This window comes from Acanthochromis polyacanthus, chromosome 2, assembly GCF_021347895.1.
Source record: "Acanthochromis polyacanthus isolate Apoly-LR-REF ecotype Palm Island chromosome 2, KAUST_Apoly_ChrSc, whole genome shotgun sequence".
Lineage (NCBI taxonomy): Eukaryota > Metazoa > Chordata > Actinopteri > Pomacentridae > Acanthochromis > Acanthochromis polyacanthus.
The window spans coordinates 6,772,010-6,794,212 of record NC_067114.1 but is presented as its reverse complement, the minus strand read 5'-3'; the positions used below and the strand labels follow the sequence as shown (position 1 = coordinate 6,794,212).

Below are 22,203 nucleotides of genomic sequence, written 5' to 3'. Positions count from 1 at the left end.
CAGCTCACAGTGTTGTGATGTGGAAAGCAGCCATGGCTCAGGTAGTAGAGTGGGTTGTATACTAATTCAACTGAATCATTGAATGAAATTGAATTAAATGAGAAACATATTGTAAAGCATTTTGTAAAATTCACCAAGGATTAAAAGGCATAGTATAATTGTAAACCATTTACCAATGGAAGCCCAGAATCACTAGAAAATGACAAAAAAAAAGAAAGAAAAAAAACAGCAATGAAATGGGAGCAACCATTTTTAACGGAATGCATTTACATGTGCATAAACACATAGGGACTGCACAGTAACTCGGTGGTTAGTGCTGTGGCCTGGTATCTTTCTGCATGGAGTTTGCATGTTCTCCCTATGCATGCGTGGGTTTTCTCCGTGTACTCCGGCTTCCTCCCACAGTCCAAAAACATGCTGACATTAATTGGTAACTCTAAATTGTCTGTCGGTGTGAATGTAAGTGTGCTTGTTTGTCTCTATATGTTGCCCTGTGATAGACTGGTGACCTGTCCAGGTGTCCCCTGCCTTTGCCTTGCATCAACTAGGATAGGCTCCAACCCCTGTGACCCTAAAGAGGATTAAGCGGTATATAGAGAATGGATGGATAAACATGTAGCTCAATTTAGATTTTTTTTACCAAAACTGAGTGCAGTGTGGTGTTCTATATTGACATGAGGATGATGATGATGACCCCTAATATATAGCACACATCCAGAAAAAAACAAACAAACAAACACAGAAGAATATGGTCCAAACCCACAATAGTATAACACGTGTTCATGTTGTCAAGGTAACATGACATGTCACTTGCAGTTCATCACACTCATTCATGTAGTGGGTTGCTTCTGTTAGGATTAGGTGCTTAGGAAATTTGGATTTGAAATTTGGATTTGGTTCAAGATTCAGAAACTACTAACTCCTTACTGGCTGGAACTTCCAACTGGCTTCCAACAGCCAGGATTGTCATTTAAGAAATTCCATCTGCAAGATCAGGACCATGGAGAGCAGCACAGTGCACAGTCTTGACAAAATGTCACTGTCAACCTAAAATTAAACTATTAAGCAAATAGAGACAATGGGATGACATGAATTAAACTGAAACACCTGATAAAGAAACGACCTGAATGAATCATACAGTTTGGTATTTAAAATGGATGCTATTCCTAGCTGATGTCAAGTATGAAATCATGTATTCTTTCAGTCAAGTGAATCCCCGCTTATCCAAGAAGTCTCGCTTGACTCATTTATGATAGTTAAAAATGTAACACTTAAAAAAAAAATCTTGCCTCTGAACATAATCCTGAAAGCCATTACATTTGCCTACACGCCGTAATTAGGAAAACAGTTTAGTAATACAAGAAAATTATTTCTAGGAGATATGCTTGCATTTTTAATGCCGCCGAAAACATGGGAGGTTTGTTTTTGTTTCAAATTCACCAAGACAGAATTCTGAGATTTCATGTTTTTGTGGTCTGTGTTTTTTTCTTTCACTCTTTCTTTTTATCCCCCGCTGTCTTCATGTGTGTCCATAATAAGACCCCAAAAAAGTCAAGCTGTGATTTCATGCCTTCTTCTTCCTTTTGGACTAGCAAAAGACTACAATTACATGCAGTGTCCATAAATTGCTATGTTTACTCGGGCCTCTACCACGGCCCTCATCGCAGGTCTTAGAGCCTTTGGGATTAAAAATAGTAGACTAAAAGACAGACAGTCAGAGACATTTTTAGAGTTATGACTATTTATTTGTGATAATACTAATACTGTGTGAAGTGATGCCATTTATTGCTTCCAACTCAAAAAAAAAATGTTCTAAGAATTGTGTATTCGTTCATATTCATTCATAAGTTTTCAATATTAATAATTACATTTTGCCCCGTTGCATTTGGTTGTCTAATTTACCTGTAGCTATTGTTCTGAATTCCTTTTAAATACCAGTGAAATCAGGTTTATTTTTTTCACAACTCAACTTGTCCAGCAGTCCTCTTATGTGCATGCAAAATCATTATTTCTAAATGTTGGGTTTGTGTTAACTCAAATTTCATAACTCAGCTAACCTGTCAGAATACCAGCGGTTCTTCCTTTATTGTCTGGCAGGTCTTTCAGGCATTTTAATTTCTAATACTTTACTCCCACCATTACACTTCAAAAACTGCTCTGAAGGAACAGCTCGAGGAATACAACCAAGAGCCCAAAGTGTTGATCCAGACTCCAAACTCCTGAAACCCCATCCTTATCAAGCATCTGTACAGTGTGCTGTAACAAGTCCAATCTAAAGAGGTTGCAACCAATCAGCATTCTTGTTCCAGACACCACAGACAGACAATTTAGAGCTGTTTTGGCAGCAAAAATGCGACATACATGATATTAAGCATCCCTGTTGGGGCTGATTGGGATGTATAGTTGATTAATATTCTGAATACTATGGCATATTCCAATATCCTTGCCAAGCTACAAAAAGGAACATTTAACATTATAAATATCTCTCACTGGAAACAGCTGTAGTCAGTACGAAAGACGACAAAATTTATCAATAATCTCTTGTACAGGTAAATGAGAAATTACTGTTACAATGTGGACTCATAAGCATTCGGATTTGACATTAAGTCTCCAACATTGATTAAAGGTTAATTATTTTGGTGGGTCAATTCTTCAAAGATGCAATAAAAAATGACAAAACCAAAACACAGACAGAGACAGAGGTTTAACGTTATGCCAGACTGATCAATATTTACTTTGCTGAACTTCTGTCTGCTTCCCCTTCTCCCATTCTTGCAAATACACCACTAAATTATAACTTGGATCGCACAAATGGAATAAGAACCCCATCTTAGACACGAAAACAAACATCCCCATCATCATGAGTGACACAAATCAGAAAATCCCTACAAATCATAACAGGAGGAATACTGTGGTTTGTGTGCAGAAAGGCTAGTTATGTGCATTGATGTCTTTGATGGTCTGGAGATGAGTTCGTGACTTTCATGAGCAAGGCTTATTAGCAGTCTCTAAATGCCCTGGCAAATGGCTTGAGCTATTATATAAACATGAAGTACTGGCTCTTTCAAACAGGTAAAGGGGGGATTTTAAAAAGGACACATTTGAAGATAATTGCAGGAACACGCTGGAAGTGAATTCATAATTTACTTGACATTCAGAGTTCTTTATTATTTGGCTAATTAGTTCTGGTTTGAGATTTCTCTTAATCAGAGCACTTGATCTGCAAGGCATAATGGCAGTCTATCAGAATATGCAACTTAATTAATTTTCTAGGCAGTCAACACATAGATAGATAGATAGATAGATAGATAGATAGATAGATAGATAGATAGATAGATAGATAGATAGATAGTATATGATGATATGCTGTATATTCTTTCGTCAGACATGATGACTTGCAACTAAAACCAATAAAGAGAGTATGATGTACATGTGAAATCATGAAATGGACAGAAAGGCCCTTCTAAACTGGCCACTAGATGGTGCTAATGTTTTTGCCACCTCATTCTTTTCAGTAGATGGATGTTCTCTGTGCAACACACGAGCCATTGGGGTTAAACACAGAAATTAAATGTATTCACTAAAAGTGTCCTATATTAATTACCTGTTGTCGTTAAAAATGTTGAAGAAACAAATAATTCAAAGACCTGAAGGTCTGCATGAGCTGTGTGCATCTTCTGCAACTACAAAAGGAGACAAAAAAAAAAATGAGTGTGCGGTTGCCATGGACAACTAGACATTAAAGTAAAGGTGAAACATATGAAGAGTTTTTTTTATTATTATTTTATTTTCCAACTGATAAAGATTGTGTGTTGATAAAAAAAAGAGAAAGGATGATGCACACAGCATATATATATATATATATATATATATATATATATATATATATATATATATATATATATATATATATATACTCGGTGATTAAAGTGCCACAGCTCATGTCATTTTGCATGTAAAATATCACATGTGAGTAGCACCTGTGGGCGCTTTACAGAGCCAGAGGGTAGTCTCTGGCTGCTGTGCACCAAACTACTGATGATGAACACAACGCATCTGCATACTTCAAGGCCTTGAGAGTCTACGAAGCCTTTGCAGTAGCACTGAGGGAATCAGGTGCTGCACTTTCACTTTAGCGTGATACACATCTAAGCACAGGCACCGCACCGCTCTATGGGGATGGGTTGCGAGTCTTTGTTTTGCTTTCAACTCCTTTGATATCTCCTGGTAGGAAGGTTGAGGAGGGGAGGAGGGGCAGGTGTTTGCAAGTAGAAGACAGAGAAAAATACATGGTGAGAGAGGAAGGGGAGAGAGAGAGCAAGACAGACGAGGTGGGTGGAGGGTGGGAACATTTCTTGGTTGATGGGAAGCCAAAAACTTACCTCCTGAGTCACCTCTGCTGTCCAGGATCATAGCATGGAGCCACTATGGATTACTCAGAACATGTGTTAGCTTGAGGTTATTTATATACTGTGCTGTGAATCAGAGGCAGTGAAAGGGTGACATGAATGATAGGAGGCTACAGTCTTACTGTTACTGTGAATATAGAACATGTAACTCCACCAGTGAAACCACATCAGTAACCTAGAGACCTTGTAAGAGCATCTTGTGACATGTTATCCCTGCATCACAGTAGAGTATCTGGTGCCACTTTGTTTTTTGGGGTCAATCTATTTCAAAGCACTTCTGATCAATATTTCCATATGCTGGCAATGTTTCAAATGGTTGAGTGAAATGCATGATCCTTCCACCCCAAGAAATGAACACCCAGCTCCCAGTTCCAAGTCAGCTTATTGTTATCTCAGGCCTTCGAGTTCAGGTTCACTTTCACTGCACTCACTAGCTTTGTTTTCAGATACAGCTAGCAGGTGGCTGTTTTTATGGAATCCACTCCTATAAGCTCATTGTACACAACGTCTCCAGCACCAAATGGCAGACTTGCTTGTAAACATAAAGAAACTTGAAGCAGCTAAAAGCCATATTTTCCCCCCTGGGAGTTGGTGGAGACCTAGAACTACAAGGAAAGTGGATATTGGAATTATGTTCATCAAGTGGTCAGAAACAACAGCTCCAAATGATTGATATTGCTTCTCAGGATTTGCAGAATATCTCATTAACCACGTTTGCAAAAAAATATTTAAATTTCAAATGATGTAGTACATCGGTGTTGTGCAGTCGCTCCAATTAGCCCCAAACTGAATTGCACTACTGATGTAATAATCAAAGAAAAAAATAATAATTCGTAGCTTGGCGCTGAAGTACTATGACTTTAAACCTGGTATATAACGGTAAATACTCTCTGAGAGCGACTAAGAATTCATTCCTTTTGCTGCTGTATATGTAATGAACTTCCTTCTGATTCCTCCTGAGAGCACAGCAGCTTGATGTGTTGAAGGAACCAAGCTGAGTCACTCTGCATTAATCTCCATACCAGCTCACTGGCAAAAAAAAAAGATGTCTATAAATGTTCCCAAGGTCTGGAAAGCTGGTCACCATGATAGCACACTGCAGTGTCACTCTCATCACCTTAAGTGGGTGGGAGAAGGTTACTCTGTATGGGTGTTTGTCTGTCTGCGTGTCAACTCCTGACATACAAGCTGACCGAAGTGACTGCCGGCCAGATGGACCCTGATGCGGACGGCTTGATCAAGTGGAGCGTTATCAGACCACCCACTCTGGCTGACATAAGCTGTGAGGGCTAAGCGTATTAGGAGGCAGGGGGTCCACGGGGACTATGGAGACACTTCAGAGTAATAAACTCATCAGGAGACAGACAGATACACCTGTTCACTACAGGGTGACTGAGACAGAGGTCGCGGCGAGGGAAGGGGAAGGAGGAGTGGATGGTGTAGTGCACAGACAGAAAGAGGGAGATAGCAGTTGAGGAGGGGGGCAGAGAGAGATAAAGAGGAAGAGACAGACACGCTTAGCCACAGAGGGTGAGACTGTGACCATCCCTGGAGTCAAAATCGCCTTAGACAAGACAAATTGAGCTGGCCTATTTGAGTCCAAGTCAAGCCAAACACCAAAGAGGAAACCTCAAATCCTGTTTTCAGATCCACAGTATCTTGAAATCAAAGTGACAAAGCTATTCAGGGGTGTTGTGGAGTAAAATAGACAGCATTAAGATTTTTGGGATAATTTTAAGATATGAGTCATTATGTCTGAAATTGCTTTTTAAAACAAAACCTTGAGCTATTACATCAAAAATATGAGACATGAGTGTTTTTTTAATAGAATTTTTACAGTGGTTTTGTAGCAGCTCAACTTTGATAGACACGGGCAGCTACACAGACTGGCAGCCATGTACGGTGAGAGGGAACAAAGATGAAAAAAGGCCAGACAAAGTGAGACGAGATGTAGAAAAGAGGGAGAGACAAATCCGCTCCCTGCACATACAGTAAACCCAATGCAAGACAAATATAGACACTCTACTAGGTCACCTATATAAAATTGGTCTGTAATTTTCAACAATCCTACAACACTTGTTCTTTATGAATTTCCAGAAATAATGCAGTGACCCATATGATTCTATCTCCTCTGTTTCAAAATCACTTTGACCTATTTTGATGTAAAGTAGTCCATGTTCTTACTCCTGCCCTTTATCATAAAAATGAATTAAGTAGATGAAACAGAAGAGCAAGTCAGGACATATGCTTTTACAATATAGAGATTATTCAGTGACATCCCAAAAAAAATACTGTATTCCTCCCACTGTAAGTACGAGGCTAGTGAGCAAACACTGCGTTAAATCTTATTATTTCTCATTTTTATTAGGTTACTTTAGGGGGTTAAGAGGTGATTGAAACCCAAGATAACTTAGTATTACATCCTTAAAATGTGAAACCCTGCTTCCTTCCCTTTTTATCTGTCACCGTTGCCCAACATCGGCAGATATTAAAACATGACTTCTGGTTTATTGTTTCAGTTTGTGGTGAGGTGTAGCAGATCAGGTGCTCATTCAATGATATTGAAAACCCGCTGTGCCCATTGTATCTTAATGGACACTCGCAAGTGACTGAAGTGACTAAACTGTTCTCCACCATTTACGCACATAGTGAAATGTCACCAATACACATCTTCAGAGTGTCTTAAATAACCATGTGTTTACTATTTAGCATTCTTGGAATGCTTGCACCTCTTGAGCTCACCCACGTTCTTAACAGAGCAGATGGTAGGTTTCAGCATGAAAAGATATAATGCCAGTCACTTGTCATGTGGAGAGGGACAAGGTCTGAGAGGCCATGGGATTTATTAGTGGTTTTTATTGCGGCTTGAAGTTGTCTTTGTTTCTCATCATTTTTGCTGATAAAACTGTGTTTTTACACAGACTTCTGTCTGCTTGAGCTGCTCACTATCCAAGTCAAAGGTTTTTAGTGGAAATAACAACATATTTTGCCTTTTCTATGCCCTGATGGTATGATATAAACACATAAATGCATACATCTTTAATTTTTAAGCACAGTGAATTGTAGAAATGAGGGATAAAACACAATTAAAAGTCAATATGTGGTCAAAAATGGGATAAAATCTTTCAGATCTCTGCTTATAATGAATTTTGGCCTGTCTATCATTCTCTTTATGACTCTCTTTGGTGACAGTTGCATTGTTTTTACTTTGATAATGTGTCCATATAATCGTGTTTTTTGTTGAAAGACACATCATGAGCAAAATAAGCAGCCAGCACTGTGACCGAGCATTTCCACCTCAAAACTGCAGTTTTCGGATGACAGTCTCAAAAACATAGATTCAGAGTATTGGGTTTTCATACAGAAAACCCAATGACCTAGTCCTGTCAACTCATGGGATGTTGATCTCTGTATTATTATTATTCCTCAGATAAATTTTCCAGTTTAAACATATATGGCCAAATTAAGCCAATTTCACAGCTTGCCATTGAGTTGCAGAGAGTAGCTTTTGCAATCGTAGTTGAGCTTGTGTGCTCAAGTTGCAGTGAGTGGGGGGTTTGGGTGGAGACTCAGGGACTTCATAGCCCAGAGAGGCAGAGTAACATCTAAAAGCATAATGGGACTGTTTTCATCAGGAAAAAAAACATTATATAGGTATCTTTAATATGCAAATGTGAGTATTTGAGGGGGTTAATCAATGACTGGAAAAGGACTTTAAGACCATTTCATATATCATGTCTGATACTTTTGTTTTGTGAACCACCAGTGCAAACACATGAATGCTATAGCACATTCCTATTGCTATCAACATCTTACTGTCATGGTCATGACAATATGAGAAACAACACCTGGAGGTGCATAACTCAAATTTGCAAAAGGAACATGTGAAAATGAACCTTTCATTAGATTTCTTAGTTTTACATTGTGAGCCTAATAGAAAAAAAACTTAATATCCTGCTAATAAGTGCTGATGAAAAGCTATTGTCTGTGTATTGTTTCTCAGGGGGCTCCTCTGTCACTTTGGTAAGCCCTTTATGCTGTCTAATAAACACCTGTTTGTTGGTTTAATTAATCTCTGTAATATTAATAAGCGAAACAACAGCTTTCCAGGGGAAGGAGTAAATGATCGTGTCACTATCATTGTCTCCCTAGTATTGTTTCTTCACCAGGTTGTGAAATTGCTCTATGAGAAAATAAAATGTTCTCAACTTGTTTTTTAAAAAAATCTGATTTAGATAATGTATGAAGCCAAGAGACAAAGATGATGGACTTTTCAAGTGTTTGACTTTTTCAGACAGAGGAAAGCCTGGAGAGAAAAGACAGTTGATGAGCAATTTTAATAAAGTAGGTAGTGATTAAAAATAGTGTAATGCGTCTTGGTGTGTCATTTGATGTTAGGCTAATATTTTAAAGCCCGTCCATGCCACAGGGCACGGCTGGCCTCATCTCCTTGTCTCAGCATGGTACCTGGCTCTGCAGGTGAAAGCAGAGATAATTGCACCTCAGGATGAATAAAAGTCGTTCTGCAGGTACCAGTATCCAGGGGCATGCCTCTCATTACTGCACCGACTTTCTGTGTCCAGTCTCACTTGGCTAAAGGGGATTTTGGCTCTTTATGACCAATAGGTGATGCTAAGAAGTCACAGAAGATAATTACAATTAATCTCTCTCACATGTTCTACCGGACAAGAAGGACATTTTTCCACTAAGAGCATGCTGTGAGCACCAATATAAGCATCCGACTCAACAGCTTCAATTAGATGTAGAGGTATAGGCCATCCATGTTATCTGCCCATGATAAACCACACCTGAAAATCCGTTCTTACTTGCGCTGCTGTGTACAAGCAGAGTATCAAAATGAACAAAAGCCTGTCACTGATGTGGCAGAGTCAGCCACACAGTGAGCATTGACCAGGAAATATTTCTTGGATTGTGAAAACAGGGTTGCCACAAACACACAACCAGGCAGACTGTGCTCGACCATTAAACGTGTTGTGTTCGATAGACTCACGAAAGGAAGCATTCATCACCTGTAGCCCATGTAAGGCAATCACTGTTCAGACACAGACACACAATGCACAGTTCATGTTGAGGAAGCCTTTTGTGTATCAACTTCTTTCAATAAATCATTGTTTACCTTGACATTTGATGCCACACCAGGTTAGTGAGCTGCTCTGTTGCAAAGACAGCAGCAGGGCAGGTCAGCATACAGGAAGGTAGATTCCTAAAGCTCAAACTGTAGAGAAGTGGGATAAACCTGAATTGGATGGGGTTTTGCTTTTCTGAAAGGATCAATGCATTGACATCTGACTTGGCATCCCAACTCTCCTCCTGATCCGGTTGTTTAAATGCAGGTTGGACACAGCTTATGCATTTGTGCATGAAAAGAATTTTTTGTTCATTTCTAAATGACATCCATTAAGATTTAAGGTCTCCATTTGCTATTCATCAAACCAAAACTTCATATGAATGCAAGTTTGATAAAAGCGTGCCCTCTTGCTGACATTCAAATGATGGTATTTTGTTTGACAACACTGTACTTTCAGCCTTGGAAATCGTCAACACAACGCCTAATTATGACAAGTTCATTTTAAGCAAATCTTTGCTTCCTGCAAAAAGAAGGTATTTAGTGGGGCACAATACAAGAAGAGACCATAAGAAATGGACAATAAAGAGCAGTGTGTGAAAGACAAACCCAAAATAAACTGAAAGTAAGCCTTTTTCAGGTCTTACTTTATGGGACAATTTTTTTTCTGCTTTTCACTTCGATTCAACGGTCTGAAATTAAATTGTAAGAAACTGCAGCTTCAACAGTCTCTTAGACACTGAAGGATTAACCTGTAAAATATACAGTGTATGGGGTCAAATGCAGGTTGAACTAACCTACAGTAAAGCAGATCATACCTGTATGGAGGAAAAGGATTAATATTTATAGCTTCTCACAGTCAGACTGCATAATATGTGGGCGCTGCAACTAATGTACAGTGCAACAGGATTGTGTCTTTAAAGAATGAAAGAGACAGATTTCCTTAAAAATGTAATTAATATGAAGGTCTCAGTTTTTGTGCTATCCTACGCAAAGAGCTTCTCATGCTGCGTTTACCTAGAAACGGCCATTTAATAGGCTGATAACATTCAAAGCAGGTGCTGCATTGGAAACCAGCTTTTCTCTAGTGCTGAACCACAGCAAAGTGAAGTAAACAATAAGGTGCTCCACTCCCTCTCCCTCTAACACGGTGAACAGTTGAACAGTGTAAAGACGAAGGGAGGCACAGATTCAGATGGCAACATGAAAAAAAATTTTTTTGTAGGAGACAAACAGGAGGAAAGTAAAAAACAACGGTGAAAGAGGTGACAGTGCTGCTGGAAAAACTCTCCATGTGTAAAAGTCAGCTCTGATTTTTTTTCTCTCTTTTTTTTTCTGACAGAGGTAGTAGAGAAAAAGAACACACTCAGGCTCCACATGTTCCATCGTCAAAGCTTAAATTTCTTTCTGGTAGAAGACTCTAACACTTTTTATTGCTAGAGGGGAAGGAGAAGTGGAATCAGAGTGTTAGGAAGGGAGGAAAAAAATTCAAAAATGGGTTAAATAGTGTAGGCATGAAGAGGCCGTCTCTCTCTTATTACCACCTGAAGAAAGGCCATTGCCATTAGATTGAAATTTAATTTACGAAATAGGGTTTTAATGCAGCTGTTCACCAGCAGCCCATTCCAAATACGCTTTCTGTCAGTGCATTTCCTGAGGGCCATTTAATTGGGCTAATGAAGAAAGCTGTTAATGGCTGGGTTTATCTCTGGCAGCGACGGTGACATTTTATCAAGGCAGGTGATTTTGCTGGCATTGTTTAAGCGCGGTGTGTAGCATTTCATAGTTTGAAAGGGAGAAAAAGCAAAAAAATGTTTGATTTTGGGGGAACAATGTGGTCTTCAAGAAAATGTGACAAGGGGCAGGACCCAGGTTCATTTAAAGTGCTAAAGGTTTGCCTCAATTACCTGCTTGTTTACTGTCAGATCCCGTGTGTCGTGAAGTTACTGCTAAAAGCGTGCATCACGGTCAAACACCCACCTTCCCTGCTGCTGTGTGATGCTGCAGGTGTTGTTTTTTAAGTCACAGGAAAGAGTCTGGCATGAAGGCAGCTATGGGGAGCAAACAGAAATTCAGTATTCATGTTTCTGTTACATCCAGCATTACATTAATTGACACTTGAATAACATTAGTACAATATCTGGACATCTGACAGGTTTCAGATCTGCCTTAGTCACATTAAAAGCTGTATTTTTGCAGATATATCACTATATTATGGAAAAGAACATCCGACATCCCCAGGAAACATCCGTGATTGCTTACAGATGATGCACTCCAATGCTAAATAAAGTCCAATAGATTGCCTATTTTATGAGGAAGAAGTGAAAGAAGTAAAATAGCCTCCATGAAGGTTGATTTGTGATGTTGTACAGCTCTGTGTGTGCATCTCGACTGACTAAAAACACCCAAAGTGAGGATTTCGAACTCTGCAGCTTCATTCTGTACAAGAATGTGAAAAAAAAATAAAAACAAAAAATCACTCCCGCTCACTGTGAAAACAAAACTGCTTGTAGCAGTACGTTCATGGGCTGTAATTGTCTTGTAATGTGCAACAACATATTCTTCCCCTCTGTTAAAGTAGATATTTTCTCAGTTTTGGGTTGCCACAGTCGCCCAAACAATGCATAGTTGTGCCTTAGTATCCGAGAGCAGACAGAAATATTTTCCACATATGTTGCTAATCATACACGGAAAATGTGACCAGCATCTGTGCCTAAATGTGCACCAGCGACAAGCTCACAGCGCTTCATCTGAGGCTTTATAATCCTAGGAATGCCCACATGACCGAGAGTTTAGAGGATGGTAGAAAGAGTGGACTTAAAATATGCATCACATTTGAATAGACACACAAACACACACACCCAGAAAGAGAGAGACAGAGGTAGAGAGATAGAGACAGTGATGTGACATTTACCTTCATCGGTTATCAACATCTTGACATTAGTACATCAAACCTGCTGTTTAATAATGAGCTTTGGTCGCCATCTGACTGAGCGAATCTGACACTCTTATCATTCCCTCCTGTCGGAGAGAAAGGTCAGTGGGAAAGTCAAAGAGGTTGAGACCCATGTTTATACATGGACGGACTACAAGATTATGCTGAACAATGCTGACATGCTGAAATAGCAGCACCAAATGAAAGGTTTGATTAAACTCGGACAAAACACAGTGGGCTCTGCTGATTTCTGGCATGTTTTCCTTGTTTTTGTGTTGACCCTGATGCACTTCTGGCATTGTCACTGGTCAGTTTATTTACATTCCCAGTTAGGCCTGCAATTAAAGACTATTTTCATTGTTGACTAATGGACACATTGTCTTAGTTACTTGTCTGGTCTGTAAAATGCCAGGAAATGGTATAAATAGAAATGCCCTTCACGGTATTCTGAAGTCCAAGGCGGAGTCCAACACACATTTCAAAAGACAGATGTTTTTTTTCCCACATAGGACAAATCAGAAAACCCTAAATCCATCCATCCATCCTTTCTCAATCCTATATAAAGCTAAAGGCGATCCTAGCTGACTTATAGTGAAAGGTGGGGCACACTCTGGACAGGTTGCCTCTCCATCACAGGGCTAACAGAGAAACAAACAACCACACAGACCCGTTCTTACACTTCCAGTCATGTTAAATTCACAACTTCTGTCACTATGCATACCTGAAGAAAACCCACACAGGCACAGCGAGAACATGCAACTTCACACAGGAAGGCCCCAACCCACCTTAATTTAAAAATCCTGCATCCTAAATAACCCAAACAGTTGCTAAATCCAAAAGAGTAGCTGAGTGGCTGAACATTTCAGTTCAGCTTCCACTAGGAAAGAACTCTTTATAGGAGTATTTCATTTGGCTCTTCTATTTGAAGCAGGAACTCAAGGTGAAATCAAGTTTTCCAACAATAATTTTTTACAAGTATAAGATTAGGTGAGATCTCATTGTCGCTTCCAGTACCTGCTGCAATCATCAGTTCCAAATCTCTTATAATTTCCCATCACACAATTTCCTGGGTAGGCTATTTAGAACTTTTAATTACATAGAAAAATGTTTAACACAATTACTGCTGCTTCTCAGGTGGCACAGCGCACCTGCATAGTAATGCAGGATTGTTACATAGACGCTCTATCCAGACACTGGTGCAGAGATGGATTTGTATTTATTTATTCATGTATTTTTGTGCCATAGAAATTCAGATTTAAGTCTGAAGCAGATTGCATACACTGTCCAATGAGTCAAGTTAACGCTTTTACACTTATGTATCTATGAATCTAATTTATGTTCCTCTTTTACGTTTTACTTTTTATGAATACATTTTGAATGAATTTCAAAATAAGAGGAGGGAATTCACTCAGTTAATTAATCAGTGAATTCCATCTCCACTGTGTTTGAACCTGTTGTGTGCCTTTTTGTCTTTTTTTTCCCGATGCTCCAACTGAAATTTTCAACCTGCTCCAACCAGCCAACCCCCCCATCCACCCACCCGCCCTGTCTCCATCCATCCAACCAAGCAAGCAACCCCTCCAACACATCTGTCAGTAAGCGTGCTCGACGCACCGTTTCCTTTATTGTAAACAACAATGAAGTGTGATATTTGAAAAAAGACAGCCTCAGCCACCGGTGAACTGCGAGCCACCAATCATTTGTAGTCTGTACCCAAAGCGGCTTTTGAATCCCTCCTTCTCTTCCCACCTCTTCAAATTCATTGGCTGCCGGAGGAGCAGCGACAATGTTTAATGCACCATGCGGTGTCCGGAGTTCAGTCAGTGAGAGGAAGCGCTTCTCTGTGCTTAGGGCTGTGTTACGTGCGGGAAATAGTAAATAACGACTCTGCGCGTATATGCGAAGTAAAAACCACCCATTTCCCCACCCTGACGGCTACAAGGAGAAGGAGAAGACAGAATGCGGCATTGTTGCTGACCAACCTCCGCTGTCTCTCTCTTGTGTGGACTTTGACGAGGACGTCGGGACAAGGACAAAAATGCCACTACGGGAATCAGAAACTCTCGGACGAGGAGAGGGACAGAAAAAAATCACCTTTTAAAAAAAATCACTTTGGATCTACCTTTTTTTAAAATTATTATTTTACTGCCACACATTTGGATTTTTTTCTTTTTTAAATCATAAAGCTGAACAGTTTCTCCTGACGAACGGTGACTCACTGCAGGCAGAAGGCGAGCCGCTGCATTCTAATCAGACAGCGGAGAGGACTTCAGCTCATTGACATTACAGTCATACTTTTCTGGAGCACTTTTTTTTTTATTTCCACTGCGCTGCACTGTAGCCTGCGTGTGCACATCGGAGGGCTTGTGGCTTTTTTCTCCCGCACACAGAGACAGGAGAGAAGGATTGGTTTTTTACCTATGCTGAAGTAAGGGGATGAAACTCTCCCTGAGCCCCGCTGGAACTGACTGTTTTCCTGTCTCTTTGTTTTTTATCCTGTTTATTTTAAGGACTATCATCCCAGCAGTTTCTGTCTTTTGGTAAGTTTAAATATTTGTCCGTCTTCCAAGCTGTTTGTTATTTCACATGCATCCCTGTGCATGCGGATGCAACAGCTTCTTCCAAGGACCGTTGAATCTCTCACAGAGAGAGAGAGACGGAGAAAAAAGAAAGCATCAGTGGAGAGAGAATTACACGGCTGTGGTGAGATGTTGGCAGCTCATTTTCTGAATTTTTATAAGGCTCATTTTAAATATCCGGATTATGCGGATTTGTTAATGCGTGTAAGAGGCTCATTTTATACACACTTATTCAAATAGCCGCCACAATAGGCCATCTCCAGTTGTACGTCTACAGTGGTAGCACATTATTAAAGTTGCCCTATTGCAGTTTCCCCATAATGCGTGAATGTGCCATTGTCAATCCTGAGTCAGGTCCAGTGCAAGTGCACATTAGAGATGGATTAAAAAACTGCATTCAGTTGTGTGGCTGTAATATTGCATGTGGTAAATAAGCTACATGAGGAATCATTATTTGCTCCGTGTATCTGGGCTGCGCTGAGTGTCTTCCCAAGGTTAACTAATTGACAAGCGTCCCCCATAATTGTGGAGATGAATTACACATGAGCCCTGTTTCATTTTTGGCTCAGAGGTGGATCTGATTTCTTCCTGGCAGAATGGACAGCGTAGCTCACTCTGTTTTCTTATCTGAATGAACACATATACATTATAACACATGCATTTTTTTCTCTCCTTCCCCTGTTTTCCCTTCTTAGGTGGCATGAGTGAACACTTACAATGACTATTCTGTTTGGAGACTGGATCGCGATTATTGCTCAGATGAGTCTGGGTGCTCAGCTGAATATAAATTAGGTGTTCAGCACCACAGATTGCTCGCAGAGGAGGAGAGCGACAAAGCAAAGACAATCCACAAAGACAAATGTCAAGGCCTCACATGATGAACAGGACTCTTTATTTAATCCCGAATAATAGAAATACCAAATTTGAACAAGATATCAACAGGTCAACGGAGGCGTAAACACAACACAGACTGTAGCAGCTTTTACTGAGTGGAGATGTATCTTTCGATTTTCTTTTTCCTGCTCTTGTGGGCTCAAGCCCTGACATTGAAAAACTTGAATTACTCTGTCCCGGAGGAACAGGGTCCGGGGACGGTGATTGGGAACATAGCCAAAGATGCCAGACTTGGGCTCGAACAAACTGGGCAGGGAGGACAGGGTAAGAAAGCCAACTTCAGGGTTCTGGAGAACTCAGCCCCGCATCTCATCGACGTGGACCCCCAAAGCGGACTGCTGTACACAAAGCAGCGCATCGACAGGGAAACATTGTGTAAGAGAAACCCCAAGTGCCAGCTCTCCATGGAGGTGTTTGCCAATGACAAGGAGATATGTATGATCAAAATAGATATTCAGGACATTAACGACAACTCACCTACGTTCCCTTCTGATCAGATTGATATTGACATTTCAGAAAATGCAGTGCCAGGAACACGCTTTCCCCTGACCAGCGCGCATGACCCAGATGCAGGGGAAAACGGCCTGAAAACCTATCAAATAACGCGCGATGACTACAATCTCTTTTCCTTGGAGGTAAAATCCCGTGGGGACGGGACTAAATTCCCAGAATTAGTTATCCAACGACCACTGGACCGAGAAGAGCGAAGCCATCACACTCTTATTTTATCAGCTACTGATGGTGGGGAATATCCTCGGTCAGGTACCATGCAGATAAATGTCAAAGTTATTGATTCCAATGATAACAGCCCCGTATTTGATCAGCCCTCGTATGTTGTGGAAATTCCTGAAAATTCTCCTCCTGGTAAAGTGTTGATTGATTTAAATGCCACTGATCCTGATGAGGGAAACAATGGACAAGTAGTCTATTCTTTTAGTGGCTATGCACCAGAGAGAATCCGGGAGCTCTTCTCCATAGATTCCAGAACAGGAGTCATAAAGATTCAGGGGGAAATTGACTACGAGGAGAGCCCAGTTATTGAGATTGACGTCCAGGCAAAGGATCTAGGTCCTAACCCAATCCCAGGCCATTGTAAAGTCAGTGTTAAAGTGCTTGACAGGAATGATAACTGGCCATCTATAGGCTTTGTGTCTGTGAGACAGGGAGCCATCAGTGAGGCAGCACCTCCGGGCACTGTCATTGCTCTCGTCCGTGTCACAGACAAGGACTCAGGCAGGAATGGGCAGCTTCAGTGCAGAGTGCTTGGTAATGTCCCTTTCAAACTTGAGGAGAACTATGACAACTTCTACACAGTGGTGACAGACAGGCCCTTGGACAGGGAAGTGCAGGATGAGTACAATGTCACCATCGTCGCCAAAGACAATGGCATTCCTCCTCTAAACTCCACAAAATCCTTCACCGTAAAAATTCTGGATGAGAATGACAATGTTCCTCGCTTTACCAAGTCAGTCTACCTTCTGCAGATCCCAGAGAACAACATCCCTGGAGAGTACCTAGGCTCAGTTCTGGCACATGACCCAGACCTCGGCCAGAATGGCACAGTGTACTACAGCATAATCAACTCCAATGTCAGTGGGGGAGATGTCAACACCTATGTTAATGTGAATGCTGCTAATGGAGCCATCTATGCTGTGAGATCTTTTAACTATGAACAAATAAAGTACTTTGACTTTAAGGTTCTTGCTAAAGATGCAGGGTCTCCACACCTAGAGAGCAATGCTACGGTGCGCATCAGTGTTCTGGACGTCAATGACAATATCCCTGTTATAGTTTTGCCTCTTCTGCAGAATGATACAGCTGAAATCCACGTTCCACGCAATGTTGGTGTTGGCTACATTGTTACCACGGTGAGGGCAGTAGATAATGACTACGGCGAGAGTGGGAGACTCACCTATGAGATCTCAGATGGCAATGAGGAGCACCTCTTTGAGATCGATCCAGTGACTGGGGACGTGCGAACGGCTCACCCGTTCTGGGACGATGTGAGCCCCATCGTGGAGCTGATCATTCGCGTATCGGACCACGGCAAGCCGACTCTAACTGCTGCCGCCAGACTCATCATCAAGGCCTCCAACGGACGCCCTCCTGATGGACTGCCACACATGAAGGACAATCAGAACTGGGACATGTCTCTGCCTCTTATCGTAACTCTGAGCATCATATCCATAATGCTCCTGGCCGCCATGGTGACCATAGCTATCAAGTGCAAGCGGGAAAACAAGGAGATTCGTACTTATAACTGTCGCATTGCAGAGTACTCGCACCCTCAGCTGGGGAAAGGCAAGAAGAAGAAGATTAACAAGAACGACATCATGCTGGTGCAGAGCGAGGTGGAGGAGCGGGATGCCATGAATGTGATGAATGTGGTAAGCAGCCCTTCCTTGGCCACCTCTCCCATGTACTTTGACTACCAGACACGCCTGCCACTCAGCTCACCAAGGTCAGAGGTCATGTACCTCAAGCCCACTGCCAATAACCTCAGCGTGCCCCAAGGCCACGTGGGATGCCACACCAGCTTCACAGGCCCAGTCACCAGCACTACAGACACACCTACTAACCGCATGTCCATCATACAGGTAAGAGAAATTGCACTCTTCTCCTTCACTGTTATGCCACCGCTTGCACGTCACAAACCTCAGAAAGCTCCCATTTTCTCTATCAGCATTTGACCTTTTTTTCATAAAATGAAAGAAAAAAAGAAGACAAGGACAGACAGAGGCAGAGAGGCCCAGGAGCACTGAGAGAAAGAGAAGAAAGGGAGGGGTGAGCATTAGAAGGATTAAACAGTCATTCTGGTGCTCTCATAGAACAGAGCCAGTGACATCAACACAAATCAGTTGTGCTTGAAATATGTCACGGCAGGCTTTTGAAATCAGTTTATATGTAGAAAATTTTCATTAATCACTCAGTGACTGTCATTTCATTCCTCTGGAATAAAGAATTTAGCCTGTGGCAGAGTTTCAAGCAGGTATGTGCTACCAGTAGGACCAGTGCCATTTTAAAGCGACCTGCAACTACTACTGTTTTTATCATCAGTGAATCTGTTCCTTATTCACCTGATCAATCGATCTGTTGTGTTTTTACAGTGTCAGAAAATGGTGTAAAATGTGTTTTAGCGTTTCCCAAAGCTTAAGATGACATCCTGTTTCTTGGAACTGTACTTAAATCCTTTCAATTGATTATCAAAATAGTTGATTAATTTATTAATTGACGGATAATTCATTAATCAAATAATTATTGAAGCTCTAATTTTAAGACTTTACAACTATTCCACAGATGTTTTCATTATTTTTTTTCGTCCTGTTTACCTGTATATTATATTAATATACATCTACAGTAAAATTAATCCAAGCAGTGCCTGGTGCTTGCTTGGTATGCCATGTTATTCTATGGCTGTTCATGGTTTATTCTCGCAACTTTAATTCCTAGAGATTAGTAGATTATACTTATTTTCACGGCTACTTTGTAGGTCTTTGTGAGGAGTACTTTGCTGTATAAGCCTCTAACGTGATAACTTCTCTATGTCTTTGGCCTTAAGCCCATTAAAAGTCTGTCGTGTCAGACAAGGATTAAAGCCTGCTTAAGACAGTGGTATGTAACACTGTGGATAATGGACAGAGTTAGCCCTTATTGTTTTGTTTACTTTTTCCCAGTCTTTCTGTCAGACGTTTCTTTATGTTAAATGGGAGTTTCTTCCCCCTCACTGACGCCAAGTGCTTGTTTATAGGGGGAATAGTCTGGTTTCTCTTGATAGTGCTGTATGGTCTCAGTGCTCTAATGTAGAGTTGTCCGAGATGACAAATGTTATGATTTTTATGATCTACTTTATAAATTAACTAGTATTGGATATGGATCATCCACTTCACATCTGCCTCAATGAACAATGAAACATCAGTGGACGGCTACTATCCCTGCGCTGGAAGACCGAAAGATTTAAGAAATCTTTCTTGCCATCAGCAGTCAGGCTATTCAATTCAAAATTAAACAGATAAGAACCCTGACAACTGAATTTCCCTTCGGTGATGAATAAAGTGATTCTGATTCTGATTGAATTGAAATAACGAACACAAATATAATGTTTCTTGTACAATGTGGTGACGGTAACAAAGACTCTACAGCAACTTTTATCCTTTCTTTGTTCTATCTTTGGCCTGTTATTTTTGAGAGGGACATTCTTTCCACTTCCATCCCGATGGACTTTAACTATAGTGTCAAGTGCTGTGCTATCTGTTGTGTCCCTCTATTTTCACCGGACGTTGATGTGACTGTTATCAGATGTGACGCGTTCCCACCAGGGAGGAAGGCCACTGTCTGTTGTTCTCAGTCTTGGCCCTGTTTCTATTATGAACCAGCTGCATAGGGCAAAGGTCAGCACAAAAGACCGTTAAGGCTTCCTCATCACAGGGACAAAATAATTGCTGGTGCATTCTGCAGGCTCTTTCTCTGCTAATGTAGTGATGATGAATTGGACTGTGTGAGGCTGCCGTGCACCCATTTTGTGCACTTCCTTTTCTCCTTTCCCTTCAGACCGTCAAAGGGAGCACAAGCAGGAGCACGAACAACACATTCCTTAGTGTCTTGTTTACAGAGGGTCCCCTTGATGCATCAGGCGTGCAGGGTGCTATATTGTATTATTCAACAGAAACCTGTGTAGAGGGAGATGGCCTGAGGCATTAAGTTTCTTCAGAAGCTGTACAGAGGCATATCACTTTCCTCCCTCCTCCCCACTCCATCCTCCTCTCTCCGTTCATGTGGACAGTAAGTAACCTGAGTCAGGAGAGTGGCTATGGGAAAAATATCAGGAAACGAAGACAGAATTCCCCACCCATCGATCCCAAGGCCTTTCAGCCCATCTGTCACTACAGTTGCCACAGAGGAGAGGCTAAATAGGAAAAATAAATAAAGAGATGGATAAAGTGGGAGAGCATATCGCCTGCCCAGTCAGTTTTACAAGGGCACCTTAGTGCTGCTGTCTTCATCTGCACCTAGTAGAGTCACTGTAGTTGTCTGCAACTCCTAGTCTTTCTCCATGCTGCTGCTGGCCTCTAATGATGTTTTATAGTGGTGCACTGGCAGACAGACTGGGCTGGGTCTCTAGCTGGGAGAGGGGAATAATATGAACATATCAGCCGAGCTCTGCTGCCCTTATCATTGTCACCACCATACCAGCAACTGGCCCAGTGGAGAGCTTCATTTCATTTGTAAAGAGAATTCCTAGGATAAGGAGATGGATGATACGTAATGATGCCTAATTCCGCTTAAGGCGTTGAAGGGAATTACTTAGTGTGGAATCAAGGTTAAAACCAATCTGCAGTCGAATTCCTCAGTGCTCAGGAAGGAGGGATTGCAGTAACTCGCTCCACAGAGTTAGACTGCGCCCACTCTGTCTTGATTACGTTTTAGGATTTTGTTGCACATTATGTTTAGCTTCAGCAGTGGTGCCAAGTTGTGGCCCACTGACTGGTTGAGACGAGCCTCTGTCGCTCTCTTGCTGCTTTTCGAGAATCTGACCTCATTGCGAACAAACATTCAGAGATTCCTGTGCCATTACTTTCGAATGGCCCATAATTTATCATACTGATTTGTTTTGATAAGTTTTGAGTGTTGTAATTTGATTCACCATAAAACTCTAATTAAAAAGCAGCCTGTCTCGCTGGGATACTGTCTATGTTAATAAGGTGCAAGTGGTGCAAAGGCAAAGGGGGTGTCTGCAAGGCTTTAATGGCTGCCTTTAGGTGGCGGCATTCTGCCTTGTGTACTGTGGCATTGAGATGAGGTTGGCAAGGAGAAAAGGGGCTCCAGTCTCTGCTGACTTGACATTGTCAGTTGGTTAGAAGGCTCCTACAGCTCTCTAATTAAAAAATATGCACATCAATACAGGAAATGTAGTATCTTTCTTCTGGACTGATCAGTCTCACAGTATTTTACTGTAGTTGTTATGAATGCAAATCACCGAATTTATCAACACACGGTTAATGATATATAAAATTTGCTAAATTTCACTACATATAGATTTGGACAAAAAAACCCAAAACATTTTGCCAGCTTAAAATCAGCACCAGTTTTGGAATGGTTTCTCAAAATGACTGGTAGCTCTAATCCTATTCAGTGAATTTAAAGATTGCTGAAAAAAGCTTTTAAGAGGTGTGACTGTGATCATTTAAGCAGCGTGTAGACTGTACAGGAGAGACAATTTTCGCTCCTTTGATCTGTTTAGGTTGAGCATATGCATGCCAACAATATAGCTGGAGCAGATGTTGAAAATGGATGCTTCGAGGA

General features: G+C 41.1%; 1 protein-coding gene across 4 annotated transcripts in view; it reads left to right on the top strand.

The window, feature by feature from the left end:
• The first annotated feature begins 14,227 nt into the window (after nt 1-14,227).
• The window catches only part of pcdh17 (protocadherin 17), a 62,540-nt gene continuing 54,564 nt past the window's right edge, over nt 14,228-22,203 (top strand). For 2 of the 4 annotated variants that reach the window (XM_022196276.2, XM_022196275.2), the window contains exons 1-2: nt 14,229-14,970; nt 15,705-18,500. In XM_022196276.2, the coding sequence (XP_022051968.1) occupies nt 16,005-18,500 (2,496 nt within the window). In that variant the 5' untranslated portion in view covers nt 14,229-14,970; nt 15,705-16,004. Of the gene's footprint in view, nt 14,971-15,704; nt 18,501-22,203 lie in introns of all 4 variants that reach the window. The other 2 variants (XM_022196278.2, XM_022196277.2) reach the window with 2 other exon arrangements.